This window comes from Antrostomus carolinensis, unplaced genomic scaffold (genome assembly GCF_000700745.2).
Source record: "Antrostomus carolinensis isolate BGI_N321 unplaced genomic scaffold, ASM70074v2 scaffold12373, whole genome shotgun sequence".
Taxonomy (NCBI): domain Eukaryota; kingdom Metazoa; phylum Chordata; class Aves; order Caprimulgiformes; family Caprimulgidae; genus Antrostomus; species Antrostomus carolinensis.
The window spans coordinates 56931-77094 of NW_010304545.1; the positions used below are offsets into that span (position 1 = coordinate 56931).

At 37.0% G+C, this 20164-nt stretch overlaps 1 protein-coding gene across 1 annotated transcript in view; it reads left to right on the top strand.

The window, feature by feature from the left end:
• Positions 1-18712, top strand: part of GABBR2 (gamma-aminobutyric acid type B receptor subunit 2) — a gene marked incomplete at its 5' end in the record, with an annotated part of 37821 nt that extends 19109 nt beyond the window's left edge. Inside the window, 2 exons of the mRNA XM_010164499.1 lie at positions 11603-11725; positions 18575-18712. Of these exons, the coding sequence (XP_010162801.1) occupies positions 11603-11725; positions 18575-18712 (261 nt within the window). The remainder of the gene's footprint in view (positions 1-11602; positions 11726-18574) is intronic.
• Positions 18713-20164: the final 1452 nt, after the last annotated feature.

The window sequence follows — 20164 nt, forward strand, 5'->3', positions numbered from 1 at the left end:
CACTGACCAGTATAAGAGAGAGAAACTTTCAGATATCTGGATGCTGACCATTGAGATACTTCTCTCTGAGCAATATTGGAAACGTCAAGGCTTTTAGGGCACCTTATTCAATATTCTGGAATTAAATAAATAATGCATTTTGTGCTGTAAAATTTAAAGAATGGTTTTCCACAGAATGATCATGATTTTCTTTATTTGGATATCCAATTCCAGAACACAAGCATGAATCATAAAAGACAACAGTTTTCTAATGCAAAACAAATTAGCTATCCATGGTAAACGTTTACCAGTCATACATTTTCTGTCTTTGACTTACCAGGATAGATAAAACTGGTTTTAAGAGTTGATTGAAAAACATGGCATTCTTTACTTATGTCTTACAAGAAGGACATTTCCATTTCCAGTAGATGCAGTTTACAGACAAAGCATTTTGCATCTACGATAGCAAAGACAATAGAAAATTTCACAAATGATATCTAAACTGAAAAATAAACAAAGGTAGTGCTGCATGAAAAAGCACATTAATAATTTTTTAATTAGCTGTGCCGTGACAGAGCAGACTAGTGTTTTAATGCAAGGAGTACAGCATTCCAAAATTATTTAAGTACTGTGGATCCTATTCATCTATGGTAACTTCAGTTTCCGCCTGTATGTAACAGTAAAATCTGACATTTAGGTACACCATTTTTTGCCTGTCATCCTGGATATTTTCACCAGGAAAATTTTCCCAGCAGTGTAAAATACTGGTTCATTCATTTCATGGAAGTGGATATTAAGTAAAGGAAAGAAGAATATATAATGACTGAATCTATTTATCTTCATCAGATAGAGCAAGCTTCCTTTCAAACTTTTACTGGATCCATATCTTCATTGTGCAACATGGTTTTGTGAAGAGATGAGTGTATTTCTCTCTCCTTGTGAGAAAATACATAGAATTTTAAATAATAATGCACTATAGTTCCATTCTAATGCAGTGGAGAGTGGAAATAAATTATGTAAGATTTCTTGAATTAGGTGGAGATTTTTGTTAACTCTCTATAAAGCTCTCACAATTCTCTTATTTTCACCCATTTATACATTTAGTCTTTTGTTATTAAAAAAAATAAACAATAAAATTCAGAACACACTTATTCTGCTCTCGGGCTGCTAACTGACAAATTTTGCAAGATTCCCAGAGCTCTGTTACCATCTTTGATCTTACTAGGACTCAAAGGAAACAAATTAAAAATGTATTAATTTTAGCTGGATCTGAAGCAGAGGGAATCAATTTTTGTCAAATGGAAATTACAAAATCAGTAGGGGGAAGTAAATTATTTTTGAGTTTTAAAGAGGTTAGTAGAGATAATGGAAAGTAGAGTAGAATTATTATTAAAATAACTGTAACACTTATAACTGAGGTGCAATTATTTATTTGATATGTCTGCTTTCTGCTGTTTTGGGCAGCAGAATATCTTCCGCTCAGTGACAGGTGGGGACTGCTTTCATGTTTCCCTCCAGTAAAGGAGGGCTGGCAGTGAATAAGAGAGAGAGGAGAGTATAAGTGTCAAGAGAGCATGTGGTGTCCTGGGGAAGCTTTACCTAGCTGAACTGTTTGAAGAAGCCAGCTCTTCTGGTAAAATTTAGAAGGTTGTGAAGCTGTCTTTTTCAATGGGAACTACATTGTCTTACGTTTTAGGGGACATTAAAGCAGTCCTGCATAGGGACAGCTCCTGCACAACTCCAGTATGCCAAATAAAGACCCTTCACTTTTGACAAATACCAGAATAGTAACAAATTCAAAGCAGTGTTTTTAAAAACCTCCATAAGTTTTATGTATTCTACTCCTTCCTACAAAGACAAGTATTTGACCATTTGTAGGTGAATACAATAAAGCATGATGATATGGATCACAGTGTTGCTTGTTGCAGTTCGTATTTGAAAGTGCAATAATTCTCAGTTGACATTGCTATGATAGGCTTGTCTTACCCATAACATAGCACATTCTAGCTCTGTCTATTCGTATTTAATCCTTTAACTGTGACATCAGAGAAGGGATGTTTCATATTTAATTTTCACTGAAAATATTGTCAATGTACTCAGTTACTACTACCACTGTAGGCTTCTGGTGGCATATGTCTTTATGTTGACAATGTTGTTATAAGGTAAATACAGAATATAATTGCACAAGGTGATGTATAACAGCATCTTTTCTTAAGGCTTCTGCTATCATAGTTTCTGCCATCATTATTCTACTCAGTGATATTTCATAACCTTTTCTCTGTTCTTAAATTTACTATGTGACTGTAGAGTTCTCACAGATGAGAAAAGGTTAAAGATCTTAACAAGTATTGAGAATAGATATTGGTACTATCCCAGGGTTAGAAAGCTACAACCAACCACAACAGATAAAAATTACTTACCAGTCCAACTTGACTTAGCTATGCCTGTCAGGCTGCAGTCTGGCAAACTTTTTTTGTAGCATTTAGCCTGCTAAGCCTAAGAAGCCTTAAAAGTCTTCTGAAGAGAGCTGTGATCTTCAGGCATTGCAAAGATAGATAGGAGATTGTACAGTCTACTTTGTTGACATTAGCATGGGGAAGGGAGGCTATCACAGCCAGAGAACCATGGGGCCAAGACATAAGGAGCAGGGAAGAGGCTGAGAATGAGAAATTGGGTTAGCTGCTAAGGGCTTTGGAGGGATTGTGAGCCTCTCTGGATAAAAATAATAGGGAAAAGCTTGGGAGTATAGGAGTTGAGGGAGGAGACTGAATTTGGATAAGAGTTCCCGGAGAGTTAAAATAAGATTGAGAGCCAGCAAAGAATTGAATGGGACAGGGAGGGCTGTAAGAAGTGGTCATGAAAGTCGAGTGTAGTGGAAAATAGAGCCCAAATTTGAGATTCAAATGGCAAACTACAGTTGAGGGGCTAGGTCTGATTTAAAATTAGATTAAGACTGAAATTTAGAGGCAGGATGGCAGGCCTGAAAAGTAGGGACATAGATTGTGAAAGTAACATAGGGGTGGAAAATGAATAAGAGGCAAGAAAAAGTTGAAATTAGGACTGGCTGGAGTGGTTGCACAGAAGTATGGGCAAAGTATAAAACCTTAACACAGGATTTTAGGGTTTTACTGTCCTTTTTATTCCTGTTACTATGTTTCTGTAAAACCTATAGGCAAAATATCTCCCTTCTCTTCCTGTTATACTGTTGTACAGCTCATGATAGCTACTAGTTAATCTTTTAGCTCAAGCTGATGAGGTGTGCAAAGATCTAAAGGTTCCTTTTGCTGATGTGTGCAACTGTCTATAATTGAATTATCTTTTAATTTTCTTTAAAAATAATAGGCTCATGAAAATGTTAAAAGGCTTATGTTGTGGCTAAAAAGTCAATCCTTGAAAACCTACAGCTTTCTAGGATGTACAATTTGTTCCCTTGTGTGCATTATTAGGACACCAGTGAGGCCTTGGTTTTCTGCAGGATGCCAGTGTCATGGAGCAGACACATTGAGTCTGCTCTGGGAATGCAATAGGACTGTATAATAAAAGAGGCAGTTTTCTGTTGTACTCTTTTTCACTTAAACTAGGAACACAATACATAATGAAAAAGGCAGCAGGAGTTCTGAGAAAGGTGTTCGCATGTGTAAGACAGTTAAGTTCCAACATGAAGAAAAATAACTAATTGCCAGAATTATTTGTTATGCTTTAGAAATCTCTCTGAGCTCAGTTTTCAGAAAAGGATAGTGCATGGTTTTGAGAAGCAAATTTATTACCCGAGTAAAGCAGAGCATGAATTCTCAAACTTTTTGGCTTGTTGCCTTCCCACTCCAATTTTTAACACAAATTTGGCCACCCCACCTCCCTAACTCATGTACTTAATGGTACATAAACTGAGGTGCATGGAAAACTGGAAGGGATATGAGACCATCCGTGCTCTTTCTGGGGAGCCAGGCACGTGGTCCTGACCCCTTCAGTCAGGGTGGACAGCAGCTGGCTGTGTGCCCTCACCCCATGGTACCAGCTACAGGGAAGCTGTCAGTGCCTGCAGTTGCGCAGAGTGTCCCTGGGGATTTCGGGGAGGGGGGACACGACACAACAAAAAAACACAACAACCCCCCCCACCACCACCAAAACCCCCCCAAAAACTGAGAGAAGAGCTGGAGGCCACATGCTTATGAGCTTATGTGCTGTTGCCTTCTTCTTACGACTTGTCTCTTGCTATGCCCATCCCTCATTTGAAAACCTCTGCGAGAAAGTTTATAGGATGAGTGTGATCTCTAGTTATAAACTTTTCTATAGGTTTTTTCAAGTCACCTATGGAATTTAGAATTTATTACAATCTATAATCTTTCTCACAAAGGTCCTAAAGAGGTTTTAAAAAATATACTCATTATCTTAATAATTTAAAATTAGCAAAGCAAAGTTTTCTGGATTACGTTGACAGAGGGTTTAGGTCAGAACCTTACAGACCATATCTTATTTACTCACTTAAATGCCTTTGTAGACATAGTTCTTTCTGTATTAGCATAAATATAGATTATATTACCTATTCATTTCTTTCTATAACTGCTAGTATAAAATATTTTTCTAGGTCAGTTTTCAGATTGTAAATATGTATACTTTTCCAAGAGTTTTTTTTCAGTCTAGCTAGAGCTTTTGTGTGTATAACAAAAAGCTATATGCTGGATTTCCCCTAGGATACACATGTATTTCACTAAGTATATATGAGAGATCATAAGTCTGAAAAGGAGAGGTGTTAGGATTGAAAAATTTGCTTTGGATAACCATACCAACAGTAAAACAAACTATTAGGGGCCATCTGCTGAAAATGAACCAGCATATGGACACACAAAGATATCTTCATCATTATTGTTCAGTCTTGTAGAGTAAGAAAGAAGACAGAAGTTTGAAATTTGCTTATTTTTGGAATTATTTTTTTTCATTATGAATATTTACTGCCGGACCAAGTAATCCATGTTACTTAAAGTGCAGCGTAAGTTATTCAGGTATAACTTCATGGGTTATTATACAGATATAGTACTGCCTTAAGTGATATAAGTAGAAACCAAATTAATTTTATTACATTTTTCCCCAAATGGCTATAAATATAAATTTTAAGTCCAAAGCTTTGAAAATAGTCAATGTAATTCTAGAACCCATATTTAGATGTAAAATAAGCATCCTGTTTTTCATAAGAGCTGATCAGCCAAAATGGCAGCCAGGGAACAATAGGAATCACATTTCTAAAATTTACATTCATATAAATATGGATTGGGGAACTAAATCTCAAGCTGCTGTCACAGAAAGAGCTTGAGCTAAAGAACTGTACATCTAGGAGAAAAATCTGCTTTTGAAGTAATTTATGTATGTAAATTTCTGCATGGTACAGTTTGATAAGGCTAAACCTCAGTAGCAATGAAAACAATGAAAACTCTGTGTGAAACATAACTGTTCATAAACAGTGCTACAACCATAATTTCTATCTATTATGAGACTAATGGATGACAGCAAAATAAAGAACACGTCGCTATACAGTATGAGGCAATTTATTGCTGAATAGCTTGAAATTGGTTTGTAAATGTAATCAAGTACATTGATGTCCCCAGCTATTTGGTAACAATGTAGTGTGCTTTCCCACAGAATTGTTCATTAAAGAAAATATTAAAGTCTAGATGCTTTAATGTTATCTCAAATAAAATCAGAACGTTTCTTCCAGACCATTCAAATCCTTTGTGCACTTTTTTCCTCAAGATTGGGATCCCTTTTAGTGTTACAGATGAAAATTCACATCCCTGGTAGGAATTCCTCTACACTTAAGGTCCATGCAATCTTGAGCTCAGCAGATGCATTTCTCTCAAAGGTGAATTTGACCTGCTTTGTTGATGGGAGCTTTATTTATAGTAGAGGGCAGAAGTTAACATGATGGTAAGGTCCATTTCTAAGGCTGTTCTACAAAACATTATATAGCAAGAACGGTTGGTTCTAACACTGTCAAGTCTGATTTCTTTTGTCCTATTTTGGTTTTTAAAACTACAGCGTTTTTAATTTTTGTCCTTCCAAGAGAGTTTTATGAAACTAGCCATGTTATATTGCTCTGTGTGCTCCCTAAGGTTCAATTAGCAATGTTATTAAAACAAGCATCTCTCCAATTCTTCAATGCATTGTAGTCAGGATTGGGGCTCAGGCTTTCAAAGATGAGGAATTTCATAATTTCTTTAAACTGTCACTGAATCCCTCCCCTTCTCTAACCTCTGTAAAATTTCTGTCTTCTGCTCCCCCTATGGGGACCATTCCCCCTAGGATATTCCACTTGTCTTTTATATGAGTTTGAAAAGGGGAAAGGTGTTTTCTAAATGGATAGCTTCTCCTGGCAGCAAGGCATACAGTCAACATCCACATTTGCAATGCTGTTATTGAGAGAGTGAGTCTGCCAAAGATGCTCTACAATTATTCTGAGTGTGAGTCAGCAAAGAAGACACGTTCTAGAAATATGTGCGTTAGCAGGCTAGTGACTGTAGCTATTTAGTTCTCAAACCCAAACTTTTTGGTCATATCGAGTTGTCCATTATTACCAGTAGTGCCACACACTCCTTTATCCTGGAAAGCAGCAAAAATCATCAAGTTCTCAGACTGCAGTGGTCACAGTAAATTCTCACAGAAAACAAATTTATTTTTTAATTTGCAAACAGATATACAAATTTTTCATCAAGTTATTCAAAATACCTCTAAGACAGTAAAATGTCTTACGCTTAGCTTTTTCTGCGTGTGACTTACTGGTCAAAAAAGCTTGCTACTACAAAATATACTTTTTAAAATGTTAGCATTCACTCATTAAAACTAATGTAATTGCAGTGTGAGGAGTGTTCCCAATACTAATCATAGAACCTATTGTAGGAAATACTGGTAATAGCTTTGAAAAAACATTGTGGAATTATTGGGAACAAGTGCATAATGTGTTTTCAATAGTCCTTTTTTCTCATTCCATTACACAGTAGAAATTAAGACTGTATTACAGAATAGTCCTCTAAAATATTAATGGCTTTAATAACTCAAAGATAGATATCTCCCTTGGCTCATATATGGCAAATTTCACGTATCTACCACTGACTCTGCATCACCAACCTCATGGCACCATCTCACCTGTGCTGACCCACTAAATATAGCGGAGCAGCCCTAAGGTGTTTCCCATTTAATCATACTGGGAGAAATTAAAGGTTAGTTTATGCAATGAAGAGAATATTCTGAAGGCAAGTTTAGGAGTAGTTATATGGTCCCTTTTTCCAGCCTTGTAGACTTCATAATTTTTTTCCCAGAAACTCTGATATTTTTTCTCTTTCCCCACCAGTTCAGGGGTAGGACTCCCACCAGCGTTATTTTTGTGTATACCAGGGAGAAGAACATTGGGTTTCAGATTTCTGAGGGCTTCAATTATTACTGTTAGTGCTATTAATTTAAAGGAATAAGGTCTAGGAGGCTTCACTGAGGGATCCTTTAAAGAAGGTTTCTCTCTACAGATTCTGTCCCAGGACTCAGGGAAGTGACGACCTTAAAAAAAAATATACTGAATAGCATTAAGTGTTTATCCAACTAGTGCCAGAAGGCAAGGGACAGATCCTTCTGCTAGGCTAGAAAGGGTTGATCAACATAAGAGAAAAATTTTCAGAAAAAATTTTATTTGTTCATACAGCGATGTTGCTGAGGAGAAAATGGCCTGGCAGTTTCTGTTCTGAGTGAATTTGGTTTGAGGATAGCTTCATATCCAGATATATAGTCCAGACTGGTAGCAATGGCATTTATAACAGTGGGCAGATCTGCCAGGATGAGACAGATTCACCTATCCAATCACAGATGGTAGAAAATATTACTCACAGATGCTGCTGTATGAGAGCTTGGCTTCAGCACTCACAAAAATGGCTTTTATTAGCTACCGTGCATTTCTCCCAGGGCTGATTTAATGGATGCTAGAAGGAGGATGAAAAAGGGAAAACATAAGAATCTTCCTCTGAAAGAAGAATTACGTATTTGATTGTAAGGAGCCTCAGTTGCACATACCTTTCTTTTGTCAGACAGAGAAATTGTTGGATTCACAAGATCTAAGTCAAGACTCCTTCAGTGCATCTGGTGTTTCCCAAGGAGTGAATGTACTGAACTTAAGGACTGCTGGTGGGTGGGAATGATTGCTGGGGAGAGGGAAAGCTGGGCTTTCTGAGAGTGGAGGGGGAAGATCAGCAAGCCTTTTGAAATTTCTACTAGTGATGTAACAACAGCATTTCTCAGAGTAAATTTATGTTAGGAGAAGCTGCTAGTCACTAGGACAAATAAAAAATAATTGAATCTCAACGTCTTATTCTGGAAAGCTAGCATTTTTGGTGAAGAGTTCTGCTTCAGAGCTGCTTTGCTGCAATGGTTCTGCCAATGACAGAGCAGGGATGTGGTGGGTGTGAGGCAGCTTCAGGAGTCCTGCTTTCTGCCCGATCCCCCTGCGTGCAGCCCTGGTAGGACTGTGTTTTACAGAGCTCAGTACAGTAGCACAGATTGCTTCCTCGGGTTATCTTCTGGGCTTTGTTTTGCTTGCCTTCCTCCTGGCTGTCTGGCAGAAGCAAGGGATGAATAATACCTGCTGCCAGTGACAGCTGCTGTTATGCATCTCTCCCCTTCTGTCCAGAAAAGGGCTATTCACAATGTAACACAGGAAAAAATGCTCCAAGAGGCATCCAAGGAAGAGCTCCCATTTGCTGGATTTCTTCTTTCATTTGTTCTAATAATTACCTGCCCCCAAAAAAGGTTACCAAACTTACATGTGAACTAATATATGAATATTGACCTGCAGTAGTGCAAGTTCAGGTACAAATAAAACAAGCACAAGAACAAGGAAGGCTGGTTGGCATTGTGATCCTAGATAGGAAGTGCTAATATGAGATATCTTTTGACCCTGTTAGTGGATTATCAGTATTACTGCTTTAATAGCATCCTTTCACTCTTCTGCTCCTGGCATTGCTGTACTAGTTTGATTAATATTGACAGGCGTTGGTAAATCTGCATCTAATGCAACCCTACTTTCAATATCAATATAGTCCGTATAAATTTAGAATACAGTGGGCTAGTTTTCTCATGTTTTACCTATCCTGGGTAAAATGTTCACTACTTTACTTAGAAAGATAGGACATCATTACTGATGTTTTGGGTGTTTTTTACAAGGAACTTTTATGGTTCAGTAGAACAGAAGGATATGTTTATGGAAGATTCTTTTCACATAGCTTTAAGTTTCTGAAATGTGTATTTTTAGCTCAAGTAACTTGTCTTCACACCCTCATGGAGGGTGGAGGAGGGGGAGGGGAGAACACATTTCAGAACAATAAGTTCTCTGATCCTAAATTGTACCCAAGATAGGTCGGATGAACTGTACTTTGAAGGTTTCTGTTTCTGCCCACTGGCTACAGAGACAGGCTAGACTCTAACTAGACATGGTTAAACAGCCAACTAGACATGGTTAAACAGCCACTAACTCTTAACTAGACATGGTTAAACAGCCAACTTCAGTAAGATAAACTTCACCAATTAAAAATAGCTATCAAAATACGCCAATAAAACAAATTACCTAGCCACTTAAGAGGGAGAAAAAAAAAAAATTACCCTGAAGTGTTTAAATTTCATCTAAACTCAAATTCTCTTTGGACTTGATTCTCCATGGTTTTCTCTCCTGTTTCTCCACTTATACTAGGAGCAACATTAGGTATGTTTCACCCAAGTCCTGTTTAGAGGCATTCACAAAGCTATAAAAAATTAATGGGCTTTTTCTACAGAGGGTAACCTCAGTGATTAACAGTCCTTTTTCAGCCTTGACTGTAACTTGGTAAACAACTAAAAGGTTAGGCATACTTATATTTTCCCAAAGAAGACAAAGGACCAAGCTACATCTGAGAATCTTTGCTTAATATCTGCTTTCCTTTTAGCTTAATGAGGAAACACATTGCAATAGTCTTCCTCCCCCTTCACCTCCTACCACCTTTTCCTTGCAAAGTTCTCCTTGCAAAAGCATCCAGCAGCAAGACCAACCACCATGAAAGCTGCACCTCTCCCCTTCACCCTCCCTCTCCAGGCCTGTACTATTTCTCATGAGATGGACATATTGCTTTATTACTGCTGCAAATACGCAGAAGGCATCATTTTCTGGTCCTTTATGATGTTGGAGCTTCATGGATTTAAATAACTGGTCTCAGGAAATGAAAATAATGCATCATGTCCTTTAAGTCATTCTGATTGTTAGCCTTAGTTCTACACTTAGTTTACTAGCAGATTAACAAAAAGCAGTGTACAATATTGCAGAAACATCTTTCAAAATAACGAATGAATCTCACTAAATAATATGAAAACCAAACTTTCTAAAGCTCCTCTTAGATTATTTCAAAATGTATTCATTTTTATCATTTCCTTAAGTTTGATAGAAATTCAATGCAAATACCATTTATTCTAGGCAGGGATACCAGCCTTGCCTGTGTTAACAACATTAGCTGACGCTTCTGACTTCGTAATGTGTTTTCAAAATCCTAACAAATTTACCAAATTGAACTGAAATAATCACAACTTTATTAAGCTTCTCAGACTTTTTTTTTTCAATATTTCATTTGGATTAAACTAATTGTTTCTGAGAATGAAAACTAGGTGAAAATATGTAGTTTAGTCCATGTGAGAACAATTTGGCAATATCTTTTGAATATTGGATGAGTGTTCATTATTAATAGAATATATATATTAATTTTAAAAACATGAATATAGGCACACAAGGACTGACATTAAGTTAATTGAAACCTGATATTTTAACATGTTTACAACTTTGCATCTGAAATAATGTACTTGCAGTGTATTTTTTCCGTTGCTATGTGTATAACAGTAGAAATAATATAAAGGATTGCATGCAGCTATAAAAGACTGTAATACATGGATTGGATTGTTCTTTTTGTTAGCAAATCTAGTTTTCTTTTTTGAATCTAAAATTCATGCAACATTAAAAACACATTTTACATTGCATGTGCATAAAACCCTCTAACTTTTGTAATATAGAAAAAGTACATCATCCCTTTCTGCTCCCTGGGTAACAGAGGCAAATGTTACAAACACAAAAAAGACCCAACTCAGAAGTGAACTTAACTTTTAATACCTTGTAAGTGTATTTTCCACATTCAAGAAGGTTATGAAAAAATGAACACTAAATCTTAGTGAAAACTAAATTCCTTTATAACTGCTGCTGCTCTGTGAGATGTAATGAATTTTTTTGCACGTTTGCATACAGAAAAACAAAAGTGTCTTTCTAGAATATATTTTTTTCATTTTCCAGGAGTTAACGTTAAACCTGGACTTCAATATTAGTGTTTAAAAGTCCTATTTTCTTTTTAGAAATCAGAATGCACTTTAGATACTTCTAATAAACATGAAACAAACTAAAATAATTTTGTGTCTTTTTGTTTTCATCTTTTTGATATTTCTGAAACTTTTCCTCTCTCATTGTTAAAAAAACTTTTTATTAGCAACCTGTGTTTTTCTCCCTATATAGGAATAAAGCTGTACAGGGATCTATCTATGGCTCATGGGAATCTCCTCCCTTTTTTTCCTTTTTTTTTTGTCTCTCCAGATCATTAAAGACCAGAAGCTACTGGTGATAGTTGGAGGGATGCTACTGATTGATCTTTGCATCTTGATTTGCTGGCAGGTTGTGGATCCTCTGAGAAGGACAGTGGAAAAGTATAACATGGAGGTATGTCCTCAAGCCCAAGTAACACTTATGGTTGCATATTAGTATCTACAGCTTTCTGTAAAACCAAGCTAAAGATGCACTAGTTTATGTGAAAGCAGCTCTAGCTGTGTATTTTGTGGGAAGAAGGTTTCTGGTTTTTAAAAGCCAATAGAAATAAAATAACCAAAAGAAATCGTATCTGTAGTTGAAGGTGGGGTGTTTCTGTCACTTGTGAGAGGTTTTAGATGAAAGTGTTGTAAACACAAGAGAGTCCTCTGCTAAATCTATCAGACTCCGTTGCAATAAATAATAGATTATCAGAACCCATTAGCAAATTTCAGTAAGAGCTTATGGAAGATAAGTGCAGGAGAGGTCACTGCTTAAACTGCATTCTTTGTGGAGATGTGCAGGAGTTATGTTACCTAGTTCTATATTTATTTGCAGTAATAGTGTGTGCATACACACATACTGATTATTCCTATTTTAATGTCATTCCCAGAAAGGTCATGTTAGAGATTTTGATAGGGAGGAGGTAATAGCTTAATGCCCCTTGTACAAATTTTCCATCATTCTGGTAGGTTTCTAAAAGTAGAGCTTTCTGGACAAACTGACAGCAATAAACATAGCAGCAAAAGTGCAGGACTAATAAAAATAAAATAATTCTATATGTAGGCAGATTAGCAGCGTTTGAGATTTTATCACCTCCACAACATGGAAACTGGTGATATGTGAAAACTAGATTGTATGAGGACAATCAAGAAGTGTTATTCTATTCTCCAATACTTGACAATCAGTAAGAAAAAGAATGGTAGTTTTCTCTTCTGATGTTGAAGTTTTCAAGAAAAGATATGATATTTTAATCCATTGTTCTTACTTTCTTCTTACTTTGCAGTGTAGCTCTGAAATTTTATTAGGAGATAATTTTACTGTTTATTTGAATATAATTTATAGAAGATATCTTAGAATGATGTCTCATAAACTGCAAGGGATGTCTTTCAAGAAATCCTTTTAGAATCTGAAAAGCTACCTCTCCGTTTTTCCCTAGAGTTTGAAATTTTTTGAAGGGATTCCACAGTTGTTACAATTGTCAGTAAAAAATGGAAAATGTAACTGAAATTTGTCTTGTGGAGACACTTCTGCTCTATGCTTGTAGAGCTTGAAACAACAGCAGCTTGTCGATAGCCTTGTTTACTTAAGTTTGTTCCAACTGCATTGCAACTGATAGTTCAATTGATGTCTGAAGGACTTTTCTGTAGCTGCAAATACATTGTTCTTGGCTTTGATAGCTTTGAAGAGTAACAACCAAAAAAGATCAGTAGAGTGGTACTCAACTTCAGAAAGGGGAACAACATAAAACTGAGGAAGCTTCTTAAAGAGATGCTAAAGAGAACACTGTAGAGAGTTAAATCTTTGCAGGTGGCCTAGAGAATATTAAGAATATCATATGGGACACACAGAGTAAATGCATGCCATGCACCAAATAAGGCTTGAAAAAGAAGACTCAGCATGATGAAACAGCAGGAAGACGTCCTTCGAAAAACAAAAGTTGTATTCAAATGAGGAAAATAGAAAGGATCATAAAGTCTGGTAAGTTAGGATGTAGAATACAATAAAGCAGTCTAAAAAAAAATCTTTCAAAAGGCAAAAAAAAAAGAATAATAAGTCTTTCTTTAAATATCAGCAGCAGGGAATTTGCCAGGGGATCTTTGGGGACAATATTTGATCAGAATATAAGAGCATTACTTGAAGAAAACAAGGCCATGTAGAATGATTTAATGATCACTTTGCTGCTTCATTCAGCAAAATTCTTTGTGGAAGAGCTTGGTATGCTAGAACCCTTCTGATTAACTCACTGAGGAGTGACTGGAGTTGCTGGTAGGGAGAGAGAAACTGGTCAGAAAGAAATCACTGGAAACATTACATTCTCCCAGGCTTTCCAGAGCAATTCAAAGGAGTTATAGCAAACTACTGACAGCAGTATGTAATCATTAGCTCAGAGCTGCTTTGATATCTGAGCAAAAATTTGCAAATGTCTTACGATGTTTTCAAGACAGTGGAAACCTCAAACTTGTAAGTTAATGTCTGTAGCAGGTCAATTTACATAAAATATAATCAGGAGTGGAATTAGAAAGAAATATGCTACATTAAGGAAGAGCTGACATGACACTTGTGAAGGAACAAATCATTCAAACACTCAGTGAAGTCCTTTGAAGAAGCCAGCAGGCATGTGAACAGAAGCTGACACAGTCTGCTAGGTCTCCAAAAAAGAATCAGCAATTTCTTTCATCAAAGGCTGTCATAGAAATTAAATAGCCATGGAATAAGAGAGAAGCCCTCAAATGGATATAAAATTCTTTAGAACAAGGAAACAGAATTAAGGAATAAATAAAAGTTCATTTTCCAGGAGGGAGGGATGTAGCCTGTAGGGTCCTTCAGGACAGGTCCCAGTCTCTGTACTGGGACCTGTGTTGGTCAGTGACAGAGGAAGTAATTTATGAGATGATGAAATCTTAGTGGTTTTAGTAAGTTATTCCAGAAAATAAAAATGAGGGCCGATTGCGAAGAATTCTGGAGGGACATTGCAAAATTCAACATAAAGTGCAATGGTCTTTCCTGACTGCAGCTGCAGCAGCAAACCTAAAGATTATTATCTCGTTTGCTAAGCAAAGTCTTAGGGATATAGAGGAAGATGGGATTTTAGATTTTGATCTTACATTCAGCTGAAGGAAACTGATAAATAGACTATGTAAATTCAATATGCCTTGCATCTGTTTGAATAAGACAGAATAAGCCTGACCTAAAACAATTACAACAGCCTAAGTTTTTCATTCAAATAACTAACCCAGAATAAAATCATAAAGTTAGCTGACTTGACATAACTATGTGAGCACCCAGAGATGTTGAGGATATCCTCAGTATTCTCAGGATGCAAGTGCAACAAGACTGGAGGAATAAGTGTTGTTCCTGAGTTTCTGATTGTCTTTACTGTAAGACTGCTCCTAGTTTAGTACCTGAAGAAATGAATATTCTAGGGACTGTATTATTTGAACTGTATGTGAATTCAATCAAATATATGATTCTAGAAGTTATTCACAGTAGAAATGGCAGGCCACTGACAAGTGAGAGCTGTGTGAACATAACTGAGATGTGATGTAAAGAAAACTCAGGAAGGAGTTCATCTATTAGATGTGAAAGTAAAGGAAGGGTAAAAGCATGTCCAAGTTAGAGTAGTTAACTAAGATCAGAGGCCACCAAATATAAAACTTTTCTTTAGGACAGCCTTTTGTCTTGTGAAATTGTTTTGTCTCCGCATTTTTAAACAAAAGATACATGAAAATTGGGGTTCAGTTGCACAGATGTAGACTGAGTATTATTTCCACGTAAGATTTTACTTAAGTCCTAGATTAGCTGCCTACATGCTTTTCTAGGGTCCTTTCATAGTCTTTAATATTATTTTAAAATATTTTTTTTTGCATTTTTTATTTGTTTTTCTTCAACATTCATCTTCAGTTATGAAACTGCTGCTGTTAAGAACTGGAAAATACTCTGGCCAAAATTATAAACAGAGGAGAGGGGGTGTGTGTGTTTGTATACACATGATAAAAATGTGGGAGTAACATAGGTCTGGGAATTGGTAAAGATGTCTGGTTCAAATTAATGTGCTCAAGTCAATTTATGCAGATTCTTTGCTGTTTCGAAACAATCAGATCGCGTTCTTTTCTCTTTCTGCATATGTATATGTATAAACAGATGTGTTTAGGGGCTGTTGTTTGCATTGTGCTGTTGGGCTATTCAGTCAGCTAACAGCTGGATTAGAAAGAACTTTGTCAAACCTACATTATGAAATGAAGAATATAATTGGCTGAAGGAGTTTCTGAGGGTGTTCAGCCTAATGCAGGTCAGAGCTTGTTAGTCAATTTGTTCTCTAAATATCATTACGCCCATCTGTTTCCCCTACTATTTTTTAAATAAATTTAATTTCTTTCCTTCCAATTTAAAATATTACAGGCGGCAGGAGCCAAATATCTCCTGAAATCTGTAAGCGTGCTTTCAAACCCTGACATCGTAGCTCACAGCAGGCGGCCCGCCAGCAGTAGCTGAAACTGAGAACCCTTGCTTGCATTTGCTGGGGCCCACCAGTGACTGGTAGCCCTTCCAGAGAGGAAGAAAATGGATGGCCATTAGAATTAGCTGTAAACCTTCTGCCAGCCCAGAGGATCTAGAGCAGGTCCAAAGAAAGAATAAATATTAAAGAGCAAAAACTGGTTTACTTCTCTTTCTCATTTGACATCAGTTTCCAAGGAAACTGAACAAAACGTGAGAACTGGGAGCCAGCAGCTGAGATTGACTCAGCTGGTGGCTAGTTCTGCTTCTGTTCCCATGGAAACACGTATCAAATTGACAAAAATAAAGCAATAGGACAGGGTCAGTTCCAAAATGGCAGGATGAATGGCTGCTGCTTCAGCTACTTAATAAGATGAGGTTTGCTGGTATTTATTCCTTTTCAGTAAGCAACTCCAGTTTTAGTTCTGGCTTCATTATTCACTTCCCAATAAATGCTACTTCCCAACCTCAGGATACTGTTGTCGACAAGACTTGTAATTCATCTTGTTCAGTGACTTGTTTGCCAACGACTGGCACAAATACTGGTGGATGCTGGAAATGTGCAGTGCACATCTGAGTGTTCGTCTGTCACACTCAAATTTTCAGCCATGGTTCATAATGAATAGTGACTTTCAGGCATTGGAACAGGTTGCCTAGGGCAATGGTGGAGTCCCCATCCCTGAAGGTGTTTAAGAGTCATCTAGACATGGTTTAGTCATCTAGATGTGCATATGGACATGGTTTAGTTGGGGACTTGTCAGTGTTAGGTTAATGACTGGACTTGATGATCTCAAAGGTCTTTTCCAATCTAGGCAATTCTGTGATTCTGTGGTTCTGTGATTCAAATGTATGGTTGTGTATATCTCATAACGTGTTTTATGCACGTACTATTTGAATACTTTTGTTATTGCCATAAATGTCGGTTGGTTTTGACTCTTGTGAACTTTTCACATTTGAGTGTAATTGCTAATTAGGCACTGTGTGAAGAACTTCCTTTTTCAGTTTTGGAAATGTTGCTTTTCAGTCTCATTGAACATAACTATATATATATATATATTTTAGGGAAAAAAATAATTGAATCTTTCACGTGTACTTTTGCAGTACCATTCATTACTATACATCTGCGTGTTTACTATACAACCTTATTTTCCTCTTCTCTTTTTAGTATACAGTCCCGATCTTATTAAGCTCTTTTTCCTATGACGTAGAAATTCGAAAACTTCCTTTCTAGTTAGGAAGACTAATATTGCATATTTTAGATCTGTGTAACAGTTTTATCTATTATTCATCCTATTCCTTATGTTTAGCGTATTCTTTTTCAGTATTGTACACCATTAAATAAAATTTTGGACTTTATTGTCAAAGTGATTCCCAGATCACTTCCATGAACTAAGTCTCTGAGAAAATGTATAAGTAGTTCCACTGTTTTTACATGAAAATGGCTTTACAGTTACTGAAATCAAATTCCATTTGTCATCATATGGCCCACTCATCTTAGTTACTCTCCTCACAAATCTTCAGACTCAATCAACCTCGACATTTTTGTCTGCATATGTTCCTCCTTGTGCTGTTAAACAACACTGATTTTAGTGTGGAGTTATGGTTCTTAGAGTGGAAATATTACTCTGGAATATGGAAGCATGAGACTGGAAGGGTTTTTTACGTATAATTGTTGTTATTTGTGCTGCTGTTATGTAGTCACACTTCTGGCATGTCACTACTGCTTTGCAATCACTTTGCTGTAGCACGTCTGGTTCTGAGGACTCAGCTACCAGAGGTACCCAACAGGACCCATCCTTTCCACTGCATTTCTCAATACAGACTATTGCTCTCCCTTTGGCATTTCAAGGTATAATCCCTAGTCCTAAAACAAATAGACTGTTGAAAGAAAGGAAATCAGATGGCAGATATCTAACACCAGTAAAGTAATTATGTATGTGTGAATTAAAAGCAGCCACTTACTGCTTTTGCTAACAACACTACTGAGATTGCTTTGTATAGTGTGACACTACCAGTAAATGATTCACAACCTAATCACCATTAAAAGCAACATACTTGTCAGTGATCAGTGATACCTGGCTGGTTCACACAGAAGGCACTGTGATAGTTTTGTTCATTCACTGAGGAGGCTCAGTATATGATAGACCCAGTGGCACGTTAAACTTTGAATACATAGGATACATTCATTCAGATTTATTCCTCTGAAGGCTGAAGCCAGAGCCAAAGTTAACACTGCTTTTTTACTCCCTTATAAGGCTGCAAACAGCTACAGAGTTGGTATGCTTTTTGGCAGTCATGAACTGACTACCAAATAGCAATGTACCTGGCTTCAGGATATTTCAGCATTTGCTCAGCAATGCTGCACTTGCAAGGGCTAAGAAGCTCATCTCCTCACGTGCTTTCCTTTTTCTTTTAGAGTTAAATCTCTGAGGAATCTCTGGACACATTTTTACTTGAACTGCATGTTAAGTGTCAAGATTTAGAGGAATAATCCAGACAGGAATATTTTTAGCTCTTTTGTCAGTGATTTGAGTTGTCCTTAATATCAGAAGCAAGAAAGACAAGAAAACTCTCCCTCCATCAAATGTCAAAGCCTGATTAAGAAAAACTTACAGGAATCAGACTCCAGGTACTAATTAATCTTCCTCACTGAATATTATCTTGGGCATTCTATGTTCAGCCCGTTCTAGCCCTGTAACATCTCTGTTGTTTTCTGGAAGCAAACACCACCGTATACAGAAAGACAGACTTTAATGCTCATTTCAGGAAACTGATGCTGATGCAGATGAAATGAAGCATAATGAAATACTCCGAGGATATGCTGAGGCTGCAATAGAGGCAAATAAAATCCTTTTACCAGACTTCTCCGAAGACGACAAATTCTGCATTAAAATAGCTATTTAGGATGACAAATTGTAATTAATGTAATTAATGCTTTTTTGGGGGAAGAATATTCCCTTGTTCCTTCCAATGTTTGACAGGGTTATACTTAAAAGACACGCCCTGGGTATCCTGGTACTCCTTTTAAACCATACCTTTGGTCATGAGCAATCTTATGGCGAAGGCAAGCCTCAGCTTGTAAGTGTTTATAGTCAGTACCATTCACCTGGAATGTCCTGAGTTCTGGCCAAGGCATTGTACTGAAACACATTAGTGGCAGTCAGTGAGGGGAAGGAAGCCATCTAGTCACCTGCTACAAGATCTTTATGCAGTGCTTGGCTATGAAGTAATGTTCTCTCATCTAAAAGATGCTCATTGGCTTTGCACTAAAACCACTTCAGTGCTGCTCAAACTTAACAGGTACTGATGCACTTTTACTTAGAGGCAGAGTGCCACGTGGAGCACTTCTGTTTCTGGCATTCACAGGGAGACACTTGGTGAACTAGCTAGACAGCATGGGCACACACAGGCAATAAGCAGATGGCAGAGTGCTGGAAACTTAACCCATGTAAAACAAACTTTATGCTAGTGGAGAGAGGATCTGAAGAACTTCCATGCACAAAGCCACCCTCTTTTTGTCTGGGCAGTTCAGGTCATTTCACTTCTGTATTTAGTTCTCCTGGTTTCCTCACAGTTGCTAAGCTCTCTTACAGAGCAGCATCCATAAGTAATACTCTACCATATTTATGCCCAAACCTTGAAGACATTGTCCCACCCTGGCAAAGCAATGCAGTCTTAGTTGTTTACACCTTACCATCTGCAAAACACCAGTACAATGTATTTGGACATGAAAATATAGATATTTTGAAAACTATTTTTAAAACCTGCTAGTACCAGCACAGGATATTCACTGCAAGTGCAGTATTGTCTGGTTGGGTTTCCCATATAGTAGTAAAGCAAGACCTTTGGATGCCTATATTTTATGTATGTAAAGATTACTTTGCTTTGCAGGGTAAAGTTGTTTCTTCTCTGATAAGCATACTCTAAAAATTCAAATATATATTTCATATACAAGTGAGAAAAAGCTTTTTTGGGATCTGCCAAACACTAGAAAGAACTTCTCTACAAAAATTGCAGATTATCACAAATCTCCTCACTCCTACAAAAGCAAGGATTGTTTCTGAATTAGCTCTTTCCAGCATCAGTATCCAGCAGAATATGTTTATGCATATGTATTTTTATTTTTAAATGTCCTGCTGTATATTCTTCTCTCCCTGGAGAAAAGAGAAGAAACATGTAATAGCTGTTAACCACATTGTTAATGGGACCAATATGCATTAGCAATGCTTCAGTGACATATATATTCTTAAAAGCTATAAAACTGGGGGCTTTTTGCTTTATAATGGCCTGAGTCATACTAAAGTCTACTTTCAAAACTGTCTTTGTTCTTACCTCCAGCAGCTGCATCTGTCCTCT